Source organism: Elephas maximus, chromosome 16 (assembly GCF_024166365.1).
Source record: "Elephas maximus indicus isolate mEleMax1 chromosome 16, mEleMax1 primary haplotype, whole genome shotgun sequence".
NCBI lineage: Eukaryota > Metazoa > Chordata > Mammalia > Proboscidea > Elephantidae > Elephas > Elephas maximus.
In genome coordinates this window covers 73,252,044-73,269,331 of record NC_064834.1, presented here as the reverse complement: position 1 = coordinate 73,269,331, position 17,288 = coordinate 73,252,044, and the positions used below count along the sequence as shown (strand labels likewise).

At 42.6% G+C, this 17,288-nt stretch overlaps 2 protein-coding genes across 8 annotated transcripts in view; one reads left to right on the top strand and one right to left on the bottom strand.

The window, feature by feature from the left end:
- Positions 1-378, bottom strand: part of ACADSB (acyl-CoA dehydrogenase short/branched chain) — a 56,620-nt gene extending 56,242 nt beyond the window's left edge. For 3 of the 6 annotated variants that reach the window (XM_049855430.1, XM_049855428.1, XM_049855429.1), the window contains exon 1: positions 255-378. In XM_049855430.1, the coding sequence (XP_049711387.1) occupies positions 255-296 (42 nt within the window). In that variant the 5' untranslated portion in view covers positions 297-378. The remainder of the gene's footprint in view (positions 1-254) is intronic. The other 3 variants (XM_049855433.1, XM_049855431.1, XM_049855434.1) reach the window with 3 other exon arrangements.
- A 212-nt stretch (positions 379-590) lies between these two features.
- Positions 591-16,560, top strand: IKZF5 (IKAROS family zinc finger 5). Of its 2 annotated transcripts, XM_049854873.1 has the most exons (5): positions 591-708; positions 2,234-2,382; positions 9,638-9,816; positions 12,666-12,848; positions 14,115-16,560. In XM_049854873.1, exons 3-5 carry the CDS (start codon positions 9,684-9,686, stop codon positions 15,056-15,058), a joined length of 1,260 nt encoding a protein of 419 aa, XP_049710830.1. In that variant the 5' UTR covers positions 591-708; positions 2,234-2,382; positions 9,638-9,683; the 3' UTR covers positions 15,059-16,560. The 2 variants fall into 2 exon arrangements, with proteins under 2 accessions (XP_049710830.1, XP_049710831.1); XM_049854874.1 differs by lacking the exon at positions 2,234-2,382.
- Positions 16,561-17,288: the final 728 nt, after the last annotated feature.

The window sequence follows — 17,288 nt, the reverse complement described above, 5'->3', positions numbered from 1 at the left end:
CAGAACAGCTTCTAGACCACTCCCCAGGCCTCCCACAGAGCGCAGTCCGGCTTAGACGGAGGCCGGGAGGGCGGTCGGCGTCGGCCGGCCAGGAAGGACCCCGGGACACCCGCCCAGAGGAGGGAGAGACGCGCGAGCCAGAGACGTGGAGCGGCTCAGGCGGTCGCCCGGGACCGGTTAGAAGCCTCGCCGCTGGCGACGCCAGTGGCCAAGGTCGCCCGGACCTCCAGGACCTCCGCTGCGCACGCACTCACCAGCCTGCTGCCTCGCAGCAGCCGAACAGCTGCGCCCTCCATCCCTGCTACAAGCAGGTCCAGCCTCTAAATACGCACAGAAACCCCGAGGCCTTCACGTCGCGTGCCAGCCTGGGGGCGGGCCGAGCCAGGGCCCGCCCCCTCCCGCCCCTCCCGCCCCTCCCGCCCCTCCCGCCCCTCCCGCCCCTCCCGCCCCTCCCGCCCCTCCCGCCCCTCCCGCCCCGTGGTAACCCCGCCCCTGCGTGCCTACGGAACCCCAAGAGAGACAGAAGGCCCCTCCTCCGCTTTCGCCCTACGCCCTGTTCACGCGAGACTTGGGAAAGGCAAGGGGCGGGAAGGGAGTCGAGACACAACAAACATGGCGGCGGCTGCGACGGTGACGAAGACGGCGGCGGCGGCGGCTGCAGCGGCGTTGAACAAGGCGGCGGGGGTTACTCGGTGCGGATGTCAGGAGGTAGGTAGCAGGCTGTCGGCTCGGACGACGGCGACGCTAATGCGCAGGGTGGATAAGAAGGAACAGCGGCAGCCAAGAGCCGGGTTCGGTTCGGGGCGGGCCAGCTGCCCCGCCCGGGATTTCAGCCCCAGCGGACGGGCGGGCGTGGTCCGTCGGTCGGCGGGGTCACGACCCGGAACCTTCCTGGACGCAGTGCAGAGGGCTGCGGAGCCTGTGGCCGCGGGAAGCCGGAGGGGAGGGCGCCTGCGGTGCTCCGGGTCGGCGCCGTCGGGCAGGGCCTTGGAGGCGCCGGGGTGGGGACGGCTGCCTCTTGCTCTGACAGGTGGTTATACGCGAGGCGCCCCGAGGTTTGCGTTTTCACGGCGTCCGAGGGGCCGGGGCCAGCCAGGCGCAGTCTCCTAGGTGTTCCGAACCCTGTTGAAGATGCCGCCCCAGCGCGGGTCCCGGGCTGCTCGTTGGGAGAAGTACTTTTAAAACCTCCGTCTCTGACCTGCTGATCCTGCCCCGATTCGTTTCTGCTGAATTTGCGCTCTAATTTGGGGAAGATGTCAGGGGTGGGGAGGACTTTGCAGCAAAGAGCTATTGAGGTTCATACAGGGTTTAAGTGTGCTCGTAAACTGGAGTGCGAGTGGCCAAGCCATGCACCTAGGAAGTGCTCGGTATCTGTGTCTGTCTGAACTGCCGTTAAAGTGGTTCCAGCTGCCACTAAGCACATGGACCATGTAGTGACTCCTAAACGTGCTCCTCAGAACTCAGAACAGGAGTGACAATCACGGGAAGAAGTAAAGGCGCTTTAAATTTTAAGGTCTGAGGAAGCTCTGTTTAGAAGAAACAAAACTTTATTAACGTCCTGCACTACCCAAACGCACCCGGTGCCATAGGACAGCAATGTTTAGATGCTGTTTTATTTTGATTTGTGTCAACACAGCTGCAGGTTAATATATTATTGGGAGATGGTTACAGCGAATTGAGATGTTTGGTGTGTTTTTTTCCCCTAGGGATCCAGGGTGTTTCCCAGAAAACCATAAATGTTTTGCATTGTGATAGAGAGGACAATAAAGATGAGAATCAGGTGTACCGTTATTGGGTATTTTTTTTTTTTTAACCATATTCCACAGATGTTTCTCTCTGGGTTTAAAACTTACAGGGCTAGTGCATTGTTTTTCTGCGACTATAGCTGTTTAGCAGTACTAAGCCTGACCCTTTGTAAGTGTACTGTGAATAAATGAAATTCATAATTTAAAATTAGAAAGACATTGAAAAATGTGCCAAAACTGAGATCTTTAGAAATCCCTCAGTGGAAGAACCGTAGTCACACTAGTGCGTGTTACTGTTTGGTTTCTCTCCTATGAACCTTTGCTCAGGTGAACCTATTGCTTTGTTCTTTGATTTTCTGTCAGCTTAGTTTTCAGTTAATGGTAATGGTAAGATTTGCACAAGTTATTTTATTAGCTTATTAAGCCTGGAAATGCTAATTAAGATTTTGTTGTAAAGGTGTTGATTTGTGGTGTGTTTTTCTTTGCAGACCTCTGTCTGGTTTTTCAATTTTAGTTGAAATTCCCTCCATGGACTTTTGGAGTCCCTGGTTGTGTCTCCAGAGCAAATTTCCATTACTCTTCATTTCATCAATGGTGGAGTGGCAAGAAAAAGGAGGAACGGATTTGGGGTGAAAAGGTTAGATTGTGTAACTCCTCTTTTGGATTTCTTTTAGCATGGTTTTGTTTATGTCTTAATTTCCTAGTATGTTTTCTGATTTCTCAAATCTTCGTAATGTCCCTTTTTGTCTTCAAAGAGTTTGACAGTTCTCGAATCAGAGGAATGTGTTCTAATTCCCCTCAGAGGCCCATTTTACTGTATACAGACCAAGCCTCATTTGTCAGCCTTCTCCGTTGATAGGTATTCCATGGCAGAGTGAATCTTCCAGTGACCTTACTTGCTAGCCTGTAGAAGTAAATATACATATTGAACTGCAGTTACCTTATATGTATCCACCACCACGCGTTACTGTCAAGTTGCTCAAACTCACGGCAACCGTACGTGTGTCAGAGTAGAACTGTGCCCCATAGGGTTTTCAATGGCTGACTTTTTGGAAGTAGATTGCCAGGCCTTTCTTCTGAGGTGCCTCTGGGTAGACTTGAACCTAAACCCCAAAATAAATTGTTATGTAAGTTGGCTCCTATTTTTCTTTATGGTTAGTAACGCTTAAATACTTCTCGAAAACTGATAGGTGAATAAAACATATTCTACTATTCCCCAATCATGTTGTTCTCAAAATTCTCCCACAGCTTATAAAAAAGCTAGACTTTGAGAGTAAGATCGATCAGAGAGCTTCTGCTCTAGTAGTTTCTTAACATTATCTCTATTTTAGAGTAGTGGTTGTCTTCTAATTGGTATTATATGATGCTACTGTTTTAAATGATTAGCTCCAGGCACAGAGGTTCTGTGTGTGTGTGTGTGATTGAGAGAGGATCAACGACTTCCCGTTTATAATCTGAGACAGGAGAAGAAAGATCAGACAGAGGGCTTCATACAAGTATAAATCCTTTTTCAGAAACCAAGAAAGGGAGGAGAATAGCTCAGGTTCACTGCTTGACAGTAAAGAGGTTTTCGTGTTCTTTGGGGACATCAGACTTACTTTTCAAATACCTCTGTTTCCTCATTGGTGTGGGTAACCTCTGGCTGTTTTTGTAGGAGCATTATATGAATAATTTGGAAGAAGCTATTGGCATAAAAGTAGGTCTGCTGTAGCCAGTGTCTGTGTAGACATGTACCTATACTCCAAGGAATGCCATACTAGATCCAGCCTAACTTTAACAAGAGTAATCACGGAGAGAAACCAGGAATCCTGCTATGTCATCAGGAATGATAATCATAAGGCTGCATTAAGTAATTTTTTGGCTAATAAGCTCCAAGGCATTGAATTCATGGCTAACAGGAAAGATACCATCTGTTGAAAACATCGTAGGTTATTGACTTCCTAACGGAGGTTATTGTATATCGTGTGAAGGTTTGGAATTTATCAGTACCTTTGAGGCATCTGCAGATGCCAGTTAATTTGCAGACTTCTTAGGTTAAACTTCTAGTCCTGAGACTGATAACTACTTTATTAAACACCAGAAGGTAGTTTGGATGTAAAACCTTTATTTTCTTTCTATGTCAGGTAGTCTTCGGTAGTTTCAGAATTACTGTTCTTTTCCCAAGTGTTTTGCTTAGAAATACTGGCTTGAGGTAGAGGAAACTCGGTTTTGAACCAAAGACTCTATTTAGACATAGGAAACCTTTCACTCGCACTGACTGAACCTACGTGAGGGCCTGTCTTGTCAGTTGCATGTGAATAGATGTGGTACGTATGTGTCAAATGAGTGGGCACAGATGCTTCGTGATGACATAGGACCTAATTCTTCAATCATTGCCGAATATCCAGGGTTGTAAACGAGATCAATATGGTTAAAATTCTAATCCAAGAATAGTTTTCCTTAATGTTTACAATGTTATCATACATTTTTCATTGGCATGCATTGTTTTTTCAGACCGTCATGCTTTATGAAATGATTGAAAAGCAGCACACAATTTATGGCAGGAAACACGGTGAAATTTATAATGTGACAATGTGATAATAGCCAAGACTGTCAAAATATGCCAGCCATCGTCTGTAATTAGGCTCATTTGTGTGTTCTTAAAACTTGAAATGCATGTGTAAAAATATCATTTTTTCTGCTTCCTTCCTGGCAGTCTGGTGCATTTCTTTCTGCATTGCCACATGTCTGTACCTTAGCAGTGTTTTGCTTTCTAACTAAGAATTGGCATGGTTTATCTTGCTTTGGAGAGACTATCAAGTATATTCACATATTTGCCAGTGAAAATTTAACAGTTTTCCTGTTACCTGATTGATAAGAAGTGACACTATGTTGTGATGTAAAATTTGGGATTACTTTAATAATTATAGCTTTTATAATTAGAACTCAGAAAATCTAGAGGACTTTAGTACACCTTTTATGATTTAAAAAATTATTTCTCAAATCTTATTCTTGATAATCTTTCTCATTGGGACTGACTGGCACAGTTCTTTTTTTCCTAACCAGTGGGCAGATTTGAAAGGACAAATAACCGGAATTAACTGTGAGCATAAAACAAATAGTAATACAGTGCTTAGGAACATTCAGATGGCAAGTATACATGTTAAGATGGGAAAAAAACAACTGAAACAAAGTTGTTCAGAAGCCAGAAATAATCCGTAAGATTGAGAAAGTTGGGCCAGACTAAAGCAAGTGATTTAAAAAGGGCCTAAAAGTAAAAAGAAGAAAGGATGAGTTTGGGAAGTTGCAAATTGGGATATATGAATTAATGAGATTACGGTGTGGGCCTTGTTTGTTTCCTTGTGGCTAAGGAACAGATGTATAAAACAGGGTGACAGAAGATGCTTACTATTCTCCAGCCCAGTTGATGAACTAATAGAAAAAGGGAAAAAACTTTGAATCTGGGAGAATGAGGAATTCCTTAATCCAAAATGTAACTATTTCTTGCTGCAAAAATAATTATTAGAAAAATAACTACTGTTGTCTGAGAGCCTACTGTCTGCTACCCACACTGTTAAGATCCTTTGCCTATGTTTACATATAAAACTTAAAACAGCACTGCAAGTTTGTATCAGCCCATTTTACAAGTAGGAAACTAAGGTTGACAGTAGCCATTCAGAATGAAGAACAGATTAGACGTAAGGAGAGAGGAAGATGAGAAATACAAAAATAGAATATATCAGTTTGGGGCCAGTAAACATAAGAGGAAACAAACAGTCCTGTGTTCTTCGTTAATTCCTAAGGGTATCGTTGCATTGTTGCACAGTACAGTAATTTTTAGTAGTGAATATGTCAAGGGTTAGTCTAGTTCCCGTAGATTTCTAGCTAAGTCCATTAAAGCGGTTTAAAAAAAAATTTCTATTTAAAAATTTTTATTGTGGTAAAATATATATAACATAAAATTTTGACATTTTTAAGTGTACAATTCAGTGGCATTTAATTACATTTACAATGTCTTGCAGCCGTCACCATAAACCTATTTCTGAAACTTCTTTATGATTTTAAACAGAAACTCCGTACCAATTAAGCAGTAGCCCCCCTTCTCCTCCTCCCAGCCGCTGGTAACCTCTAATGTACTTTCTGTCTCTAAGAATTTGCAAATTCTAGATAATCTCATGTAAGTAGAATAGTACAGTATTTGTCCTCTGTGTCTGGCTTATTTCACTAAGAATACTGTTTTTCAAGGTTCATGCACATTGTAGTATAAATTAGAATTCCCTTCGTTTCTAAGGCCGAATAATACTCCACTGTATGGACAACATTTTGTTTATCCATTCATTTGTTGATGGACACTTGGGTTGTTTCCACCTTTTTGCTCTCATGAATAATGCTGCTATGAACGTTGGGCTACATCTGTTTGAATCCCTGTTTTCAATTCTTTTGGGTATGTACCCAGGAGAGAGAGTTCTATGTTTAACTTTTTGAGGAACCATCAAACTGTTTTCACAGTGGCTGCACCATTTTACATTCCTGCCAGCAGTGTGGAAACCCTGGTGGCATAGTGGTTAAGAGCTACAGCTGCTAACCAAAAGGTCAGCAGTTCGATTCCACCACGCACTCCTTGGGGCAGTTCTGCTGTCTTTTAGGGTTCCTATAAGTCGGAAGAAAACCCTGATGGTGTAGTGGTTATGTGCTGTGGCTGCTAACCAAAAGGTCAGCAGTTTGAATTCACCAGGTGCTCCTTGGAAACTCTGGGGCAGTTCTTCTCTGTCCTGTAGGGTCACAATGAGTTGGAATCGACTTGACGGTAGTGGTTTGGTTTTTTTGTTTGTTTGTTTTATAAGTTGGGATTGACTCGACGGCATCAGGTCAGAGTTTTACCAGCAATGCACGAGGGTTCTAATTTCTTCACATCTTCTACAGAACTTTTCAATTTTTTGGTAATAGCTGTTCTAATGGGTCCGAAGTGATATCTCATTGTGGTTTTGATTTGCTTTTTCTTAATGACTAATGATGTTGAGCATCTTTTCATGTGCTTACTGGCCAGTTGTATACCTTCTTTGGAGAAGTGTCTGTACAAGTCCTTTGCCCATTTTTTAGTTGGGTTTTTTTTTGTTGTTGAGTTGTAGAATTTATTTGTATTTCTGGATATCAAACCCTTATCAGATAAATGATTTCCAAATATTTTCTCCATTCTACAGGTTGTCTTTTTCCCTTTCTTGATAGTATCTTTTGCACAAGAGTTTTTAAATTTGATAAAGTCCAATTTATCTGTTTTCTTTCGTTACTTGTGCTTTTTGTGTCATTAAAAAACAAAAACAAGAACCAAACCTGTTGTCATCGAGTCGATTCCTACTCAGGGCGACCCTATATCCTTATGTGGATATGTATCATATCCATCACAGAATATAAGGTCTTGAAGATTTACGCTTACGTTTTTTTCTAAGAGTTTGGTGGTTTTGGCTCTTATATTTAGATTGTTGACCCATTTTGAGTAAATTTTTTTATATGGTAAGACGTTGAGGTCCAGTTTCATTCTTTTGTGTGTGTAGATCCAGTTGTCCCGGCACCATTTGTTGAAGAAACTGTTCTTTCCCTTTGAATGTACTTGACAAAAGTAGTTTTGATTCCTAAAGAAATGGTTAGCTGGAAATTTGCTTTTGTGGAGCCTCCTCATCGCACAGCCCCACAGTGTTATCTTTTGTAAGCTTTTTTTATTGAAAAGAGCTAAGAATAGCCAAGACAATATTAAGAATGAAACTGGTGGACATAAGTAAGACTGTGTGGTATTGGCGTGAGAATAGACAAACGGTCCAGTGGAGCAGAATAGAGAGCCCAGGAGTAGATCCACATATATATAGTCACCTGATTTAGGACACAAGTGATGCTGGAGACTACTGGGGAAAGGCTGGTCTATTAAATACATGTTGCTGGAACAACTGGATAGCTCCTTGGGAAAAAGTATATTTTGACTCTTACCTCACACCATACACAAATTCAGCTTCAGATAGATTACAGGTAAAAATATGAAAAGTTAAAAAAAAAAAAGAAAAAAGTTTTAGGAGAATACCCTGAACTAAGAAGTAGGCAAGGTTTCTTATATAGGTATGGGACTAAGAACCAAGTTTGGCCTTTTGTCTCTGGTTTTTGAAAGCAGCCTGAGCAATTAGGTGCTCTTTGTTTTTCTTAAATAGCCAGGCCAAACTTAAAAAACCCAAAACCAAACCCATTGCTTTCAAGTTGATTCCCACGCATAGTGACCCTGCAGGACAGAGTAGAAATGCTCCATAGGGTTTCCAAGGCTGTAATCTCTGTGGAAGCAGATTGCTACATCTTTCTCCCTCCTAGCAGCTGGTGCGTTTGAACCACCAGCCTTTGAGTTACCAGCCGCGTGCTTAACCACTGCACCATCCGGGATCCTCCGGCCAAACTTAAACAAGTGTAAATAAGTAGGGTGCTCCACAGGCCTCAACCTGGCAACAGACCTCAGGAAGGGATGGGGGCATGATGTAATCATGCATATTCGTTGCTTAGATCAATTGTAACTATGCATTAAGGGTCTAGTTATGCATGTTCATTGAAGTCCCAGTGACTAGGGGACTCTGTATCTCTGTCCTCTCTCTTTGGGGCTTCTGGAATTGGTGAGAACATCCATGCAGGGATAGAGTGCCACATGTCTCTGGGGATGATGGAATCCTAGTGCCAGGACCTCTCCCAGGCCTTGTCTGATGTGTCTCTTTGAGTGTATCCTTTCTGTTATAATAAATGGGTGACTGTAAGTGTAGGTAATAATCTCTGTGAATTTTGGGAGTCATTCTAGTGAAATATCGACTCAGCAGGGGCTGGTAGTACACCTCTGGGTGGCGGGGTGATAGAGAAAGGCTGAAAAAGGGTAGAGTCCTTCTATCTTGTAACCTAGACCCAAGGGATGTGTGTGTGAGAGAGAGAGAGAGAGACTGGGCTGAACTGTAGGGAGTTGTGCAGACTCCTGAGCCTACGGCTGCTCCCCGATGACCTGGCCGCAGGTGGCCAGGGATGTTTTGACCCAGCTCAGGATAGCCAGGGATGAGGTCTGATCTAACTGGGTAGTTAGAGTCAAAGCGAAAATGCCAAGTGAGTGGCTGCCATCAGAGATGGGGAAGCAGAAAAGCAAGGATGTGAATTATCTTCACGTTTTGGAAGTTAACCTTATGTTGGCTGTTACTAATGCAATAGGACACAAACAGCCCTAAAGGTAAAGGAAAAAATGGATAAATTGGACTGTATTAAAATTAAGAACTTCTTGTCATCAAAAGTTACCTTTAAGGAAGTAAACAGGCAACCATGAAGTAGGAGAAGATAGTTATTATGCATATATCTAATGAAGGTCTCGTGTCCAGAATATTATAAAGGACTCTTACATATAAATAAGAAAAAGACAACCCAGCAGAAAAATGGGTTGAACGGACACTTCACAAAAGAGGGTATCCAAATTACTATTTAACATATAAAAAGGCACACAACTTCCTTAATCTTTAAGGAGTACGAATTAAAGCCAGTGTGTGGTGGTATTAAAACGGATGAAATGAAAAAGAAAACCAAGTGCTGGCGGGAATGTGGAGCAGTAGCACTCCATTTCAGGGCTGGTAGAAGTGTAAATTGGTATAATCACTTTCATCTGGACTTTTCTGACTTTGTAATTTCTTTCCATCGTCTAGGACTAAGTTTGAATCCCAATTTATTTAATGATTAAATGTATTACTAAATTCTTCACAATTTTGTGTATGTCTTCTTTAGTTCACAGGGAAGATTTTAAGATATTTAAAGGCAGGGATCATGCTCTCTGTTGATTTGTATAGTGCCTTTCATGTCATGGTTTTTGTCACTGTTTTAATACGTGTTGGATCTTCCTAAATACTGTAAAATTATTTCAGGTTTTTTCTAGGTATAACGAACTGTAAACTTCAAAAGGAAGCAAAGATGGGTGAAAAGAAACCAGAGCCTTTGGACTTCGTGAAAGATTTTCAGGAATACCTGACTCAGCAGACCCATCATGTGAACATGATTTCTGGATCAGTTAGTGGGGACAAAGAAGCAGAGGCTCTTCAGGGAGGTAGAATCATCTTAATACTATTAAATCATTCACTTTGTAAAAATATATTAATGTTTGTTATTCATATTCTTAAGACCACTGTTCACTAAAGTAGATCATTCAGTTTTTTCAAGAGAGATTTAGGGTATTTTTCTCCCTTCTCAAAATATGTCAGTTTTTGCTGAGGGAGAGTAAAGGTACCCAAGGGCTTGCCAGGGCCTAGAGATGCATTATGGTCTTGTTGGAAGGTTGTTGTTGTTGTTGTTAGGTCCCGCTGACTCAGTTCTGACTCATAGCGACCCTGTGTACGACAGAACAAAACACTGCCTGGTCCTGCACCATCCTCACAGTCATTGTTATGCTTGAACCCATTGTTGCAGCCACTGTGTCAATCCATCTCCTTGAGGATCTTCCTCTCTTTTGCTGGCCCTCTACCAAGCATATGTCCTTCTCCAGGGACTGAGCCCCCCTGATAACGTGTCGAAAGTATGTGAGACGTAGTCTCTCAATTCTTGCACCAGAGGACTGCTCTGGTTGTACCTCTTCCAAGATAGATTTGTTCATTCTTTTGGCAGCCCATGGTATATTCAGTGTTCTTCACCAACACCACAATTCAAAGGTGTCAGCTCTTCAGTCTTCCTTATTCATCATCCAGCTTTCACATACATATGAGGCAATTGAGAACACCATGGCTTGGGTTAGGCGCACCTTAGTCTTCAAGGTGACGTCTTTGCTTTTGAACACTCTGTAGAGGAAGGTTGGGGCTCCTAAATACCCTTCCTGCTCCCCAGGTTCTATAGGCTAACAGTAGACACAAGGAATCCAGAGGGGATCAAAACATCAGCTTCATGTCAAAGACTTGGGCCATCCAGGAAACCTGGATTAGACCTGAAACCCAAAAGGGGTTTCTGTGTCTTCCTTCCTACAGTGAAGATAATTGGTCCCCAGGAAGGGCTGAGCCTGTTTACACATCCAGGAGGAGAAACTGGCAGAGAGAAAATGGCAGCCTGTTTGTGTCTGCTAGAGGAAGACTTTGCCTGTCCGTTACCACACACACTGGACTGTTCTTGAACTAGGTCAAGAGTCAGCCAACTACAGCTTGTGGGCCACATCTGGGCAGCTGCTTATCTCACCTGCAAGGGAAGAGTGGTTTTTACATTTTAAAATGGAGAAGAATGATACGTTATGGCACGTGAAAATTATATTGAAATCTGAACTTCAGCATTCAGAAATAAAGTTTTATCGGAAAACAGTAACACTCATTTACGTATTTTCAATAGTTGTTTTGTGCTACAAAGGCAGAGTTGACTAGTTGTGATAAAAGATCGTATGGCTGACAAAGCCAAAAAAACCCCCAAACCAAACCTGTTGCGATTGAGTCGATTCTGACTCATAGTGACCCTGTAGGACAGAGTAGAACTGCCCCGCAGGGTCTCCAGGGAGCGCCTAGTGGATTCAAACTGTTGACCTTTTGGTTAGCAGATGTGGCTCTTAACGACTATGCCAAAAGCCTAGAGTATTTACTTAAAAACCCAGTGCTGTCGAGAGTATTTACTTATGTGGCCCTTAAAGAAAAAGTTTGCGGAACCTGACCTAGATGGTCCAGGGCCTCGCTACTGTTAAATGTAATCTAGGGAGTAGGTATCACTTGGGAGCTTGTTAAAAATGCAAAATCTCAGGCCCCACCCCAGAGCCACTGAATCAGACTCTACATTTTAACAAGATCCCCCAGTGATTGATGTCGCACATTAAAATTTGAGACTCACTGGCTTGGGAAAGCAAGTGGGAGAGGGAGACACTGAGCCTCCTTGTCTCTACGGTGTAGTGGCCCTGTTGGGTGTCGGACTTGCACCAAGCTCACTCCTCTTCTGGGGAGGAGTGGGGGAGACAGTGGAGCAAGGGGCTTGGATCGTTCATGTCAGCACCGCTTTGTCCCCAGGGTGGAGTGGAAGTCCTTTTCCCTTGAAGCTGTAGGAATAAAATTGTCTCCAACACTCCAGCGTACAGATTGCTGAACTGAGTCAAAAGATGAGGGCTGCAGGCCTGTTTACTGGTTTTCCCAATGATAAGTGTCTGCCCCTGTAGTCGCTTCACCTGTACGGAGAGTTGGTCAGGTTAGATTTGAAGTAAACACACACATCTTTAGCTCTGAAATTCTCACAGCTCTAACATTTAAAGATAACAAATACAAGATTTTCCTTTATATGTTTAGTAAAAATGTTAAGACCCTCAATGCAACCCAGAAACTTGAGCATATGCATGAACTGAGTGGAACAGTGCAAAACTCAACGTTAATTGCTTTAGACTAAAGCAAATAAAGGTAATTTCCTGGAGATTATTATGACTGGCCATTATAACACCTGTGCGTGACTACGCCATCACTCTTTAAAGTCAATCTCTTTACTCCCCTCCGTCTCCTTACCTGTCAGACAATACCCTGCTCTTTTCTTCAAGAGCATGTTGAGGGCTGATACAATTATATGTAACTTGAGATCCCCCTATTAAAAGGGTCTCAGAAACAATACAGTACTGCTTTTGTATAAAATTGGGGTCATGGTGGCCCAGTGGTTAAGAGCTCAGCTGCTACCCAAAGGTTGGCAGCTTGAATCCACCAGCCACTCCTTGGAAACCCCGTGGGGCAGTTCTACCCTGTCCTGTAGGGTTGCTATGAGTCAGAATTGAGTCGATGGCAATGAGTTTGGTTTGTATAAAATTAGCCCCAGTTCAGAAAGTCTGCATTATATTTTGAAGTTAAATTTTGTGGTAAGTGAATTGTCAATCTCTGAAAAATTTTGTAACACTCAAGACTGAAATGCTAAGTTGAGTTGATTCTGAGATGCATGATTTCTTCCACTGTACTTTGTTTATAGCTGGAACAGATGGTGATCAAAATGGACTGGATCACCCATCTGTTGAAGTTTCCCTGGATGAAAACTCAGGAATGTTAGTAGACGGGTTTGAAAGGACCTTTGATGGGAAGCTCAAGTGTCGGTACTGCAACTATGCCAGCAAAGGGACAGCCCGGCTCATCGAGCATATTAGAATCCACACAGGTAACAAGGAAACAGCTGGGGAAGGCATTGCCTGGGGGCAGGAAAGGGGCCAGCAGGGCAGGTCGATATTTCATGTAAATAGCTCTGGTCTTTGAAAATCGAAGGCTGAGAAAGATTTGACTAAATGGGGAGGTCACTCCATTTTTCTGTAACTATGTAACATAACAACATACACACAGGTAGGAAGTGAGGCCACCTACAGAGCTTCCCGTTTCTCAGCCAGCTTCCTTCTCGAGCTGAATAGTGCCTCAACAGCTGTCTGCCTCTCAGGTGGGGCAGGTCGATGCTGAAAGTAGTGTGCAGCAATCAAATGTTTTTTTAATCCTTACTCAGTGTGTTTCAGTTACAGAAACGGGGAAAGTTTCTCTGTAGTTACAAACTTCTCTAATCCTGACCTAATCGTCTGTTCTGAGAAACCCTAACTGCACCCAAGACCCAGTCAGGTGTCGCTCCGGTGTCTCCCTGAGCTCACTCATCCCAGCACTCCCAGTGCCGTGATGCGGTTGCCTGAAGGCTTCTTGAGGACAGGGATTGTGTCAGGGTCATCTTCGTACCCAAAGCCTAGCAGAACACTGGCACAGAGTAGGCATACTAAATGAGCGACACCAAATGCCACCTTCCAAATGTTTCTTTTACGTATTTCGGCAGTCCCCAACTGAAGTCGACTGAACTTGTCTGGTCTGGTGATTGAAGAAAGGAAGGTGGAGGTGAAGCTGGGGCAATTTGGAAAGGATACGTTGTGTATAACTCATACATGGATTAGGAACCCCATTTTGATTTTGAGGTTTCTGTTTCATATTAGGACTTAAAAAGAGAGAGAGAGAGTGTGTGTGTGTTTCCCTGAGGCAAGGGTATGTGTGTTTGTGTATGAATATGTATAAATGAGTATATAACTCTGAGGCATACTTTTGATAAGATCATTATGTAGGGAGTATTATTATTAGAATATTATTGTCAGTTGTGCTTTTCTTCTTTTTCAAACAGCAGTTGAAGCCAAAATTTTTTACAGTATATCGACTGATAGTATATGTCTGTGAATCTTAAGTGGTTGTTGATGAGGATAAGCTTTAAGGTTGCAGGTTCTTTACAAATTCTGACAGTCTTTTTGTGCAGATGAGAATTTCACATCCTTTTTATAAATACATTTCTTCTGGGATTTTGGAAAAGCTTTTTGATCAATTTGTAAATCCAGTGAATGGACAGACATGAAACTTTCCATAAATAGACTCCTCTTGCAGTCTCTCCCCAACTTTTCTCTTCAAACAGGTGAGAAGCCTCATAGGTGTCACTTATGTCCATTTGCATCTGCTTATGAGCGTCATCTGGAAGCCCATATGCGTTCCCATACTGGAGAAAAACCATACAAATGTGAATTGTGTTCCTTCCGCTGCAGTGACCGGAGTAACCTGTCCCATCATCGAAGGCGCAAGCATAAGATGGTACCAATTAAAGGTACTAGGTCTTCCTTGAGCAGCAAGAAAATGTGGGGGGTTTTACAGAAGAAAACGAGCAACCTGGGGTACAGCAGAAGAGCACTAATCAACTTAAGTCCACCGTCCATGGTGGTTCAGAAACCAGACTACCTTAACGATTTCACCCACGAAATTCCAAATATTCAGACTGACTCCTATGAAAGTCTGGCGAAAACGACGCCCACTGGTGGCCTTCCAAGGGACCCCCAAGAGCTCATGGTTGACAACCCTTTAAATCAGCTCTCTACTCTAGCAGGACAGCTGTCCAGCTTGCCACCTGAAAACCAAAACCCTGCATCCCCTGATGTAGTTCCCTGCCCCGATGAAAAGCCTTTCATGATTCAGCAGCCCTCTGCCCAGGCGGTGGTTTCTGCCGTGTCAGCAAGTATTCCTCAGAGCTCCTCTCCCACAAGCCCCGACCCCCGGCCAGCGCATAGTCAGAGGAACTACAGTCCAGTGGCAGGGCCAAGCAGTGAACCAAGTGCCCACACCAGTACTCCTAGCATAGGAAACAGCCAGCCCAGCACTCCAGTCCCAACCCTGCCGGTCCAGGATCCTCAGCTTCTGCACCACTGCCAGCACTGTGACATGTATTTTGCAGACAATATCCTTTACACTATTCATATGGGATGTCATGGCTATGAAAACCCTTTTCAGTGTAATATATGTGGATGCAAATGTAAAAACAAGTATGATTTTGCCTGTCATTTTGCAAGAGGGCAACATAACCAACACTGATGGAAACAGTCACACCATGCTTTCTTTTTGCCATTTTGTGTTTTGTAAGGTTTTTTGGGGGGGGGAGGGGGGTCCATCCCTGATAAGATGTCTGCTAATTTAAAGTTTATACATTATATTTATAGAATATAAATTTGACAGTGGAAACAAATCCTCCCCCCCTTTTTTTTTCCTGTCCATGAAAATCTAGTCAGGGTCATTTATGCGTTAGAATAGCTAGAAAGATTGTGTCTGACTTTTTCTTTCATTTAGACGTTTGAAAATTGGAGTCCAGTCATACTCTTCCAGGTGTTCATTTAAATTTCCCACATCTGTGGTCCATAAAAACTTCAAGGCTTATCCGTACTCCTGATATCTGAGTACACACATTGCGGCCAGCCGTGATCCCTGCCCTACGTGACGGCGGTAGGACAGAGAATTTCCTCCTACAGAACCGGCCACACCTCATTGCAGTAGGTGGTGGGGGGTTGCCTTGAAATTGGCTCTGAATTGAGTTACGGTTTAATTCACGTAGTTTAGGTTGAAGCGATAGTTTCATTTCAGCTGATAGAGTGAAGCCATTTCAGAGTAGGAAGTCTTTTCTTTTTTCCACAAGGGAAAACTTAAAAGCAATTTGATTTTTTTAAAAACAAAAGTTATAAAAACATGAAATGAAAGTTCTGAAAAGAAATGAAACCCAAGACTTTACATTGGAAATGTATTATCTTTTTCCTCCATAACTGAAGAAATTGGTGTTTAATATTTAAAATATGTTCAATTTCTAGTTTAAACACATGCCAGCTTTCCACTGGGTTTTTTTAATTATGCGTTCAGTTTATTTAAAAGAAACACACAAACGAGAGTACTAGAAAAATGAGAGGATTATCTGTGAAGATGCCTTCTTTTTTTAAATTTGACCCATTTAAATCCTCCATTCTGATGTTATTAGCATCAGGTGAGGTTGTTATGCCTCCCATTCCTTTCATGACCAAAGAGGTACAATGGAATGCCATCCATCTTACCCGCCCCCCCAAAAAAACTACAAGTCCTGGAAAAAGCCAATCCTTCAAAAAAAAATCTTTTCTGCTTCCTTTTCTTGCTGTCTGTCCTTTGTCTGTTTTATGGGTACAGGAACACATGAAAAGATACAACGGGAACTAATATTTACAAAAAAGAAGAGCGTTCGTTCAAAGTAGATTCTGGTGTCCTTTTCAGAATTAGCTATTTTAACATAATTTCTGTGAATTCAAACTGTGATGCGTACTTGCAGTTTTACCAGTCTTCATTTCCAGCGAAACAGCTGTGGAAACTCTGCTTGCATCACGTCGTCACCACGGTAGGAAAGGATTCAGTGGTGTGAAAACGGATGTAAAATGCGTATAAACTTGATGTTTGTTTACAGAAATAAGACTTGTTAAATCTAGAGTCTTTTTGAATAAGGAGGCTATTGTTTTTATATTGTGTAATAACTAGCTTACTCTGAAAAGTAGCTTGGTCAAACAATAAAATATATTGTTACTGTTGGCTTCTGTGTACTTTGCAAATTTTGTTTTTAATGCGATTCAAATCTTGTAAGTGCTACTAATTGGCTTCTCACCTGTCTTAACTATTAAGCATTTATTAACTGGAAAGGACCTCTATCCTTATAATAAATTAAAGGAAGATTAGTGGTTAAGTGCTACGGCTGCTGAACAAAAGGTCAGCAGTTCGAATCCGCCAGGCACTCCTTGGAAACTCTATGGGGCAGTTCTACTCTGTCCTGTAGGGTTGCTATGAGTCGGAATTGACTCGATGGCAGTGGGTTTGGTTTTTTTTTTTTATTGATGGTATATGCCCCCAAAAGCCCCAAGTACCAACTTAATGGATCCTCTGCCCTCCTTTGCAACTGGTAGAAAGCCGTTAACAATGAGTTCTTGTGGTTTAACATCCAATCTAAGCTAATCACAACTGCATAGTTCAGAGAACAGCATCACAGACAGTTTTTCCCAACTGTAACTCTCTTCCTTGTCAAATCCTGCAATTTTGTTGCTTACATTGCTCACTGCCCAGATTGGTTTTAGTGCAGCAATCTCCAAATGTGTAACTTGGCTCTAGTATTTATTTATTGCCAGGAAGAAACAGGTTGCCTTTGAAATAATTTTTCTTCCATTTTGTTCAAGTGAAAGCAATACCCCAAAATAGAAAATTAAAATTTTCATTGAACAGAGGAAAAAGTCTCTTAAAACCAGTTTATTAACTCTGTATTCTGGGT

Bases quoted from the DNA above. Each gene is read 5' to 3' on its own strand.
- IKZF5 (XM_049854874.1), top strand. From the start codon at position 9,684: ATGGGTGAAAAGAAACCAGAGCCTTTGGACTTCGTGAAAGATTTTCAG. The intron at 9,817-12,665 runs GTAGAATCATCT...CTTTGTTTATAG, and splicing joins AGCAGAGGCTCTTCAGGGAG to CTGGAACAGATGGTGATCAA. The intron at 12,849-14,114 runs GTAACAAGGAAA...CTCTTCAAACAG, and splicing joins GCATATTAGAATCCACACAG to GTGAGAAGCCTCATAGGTGT.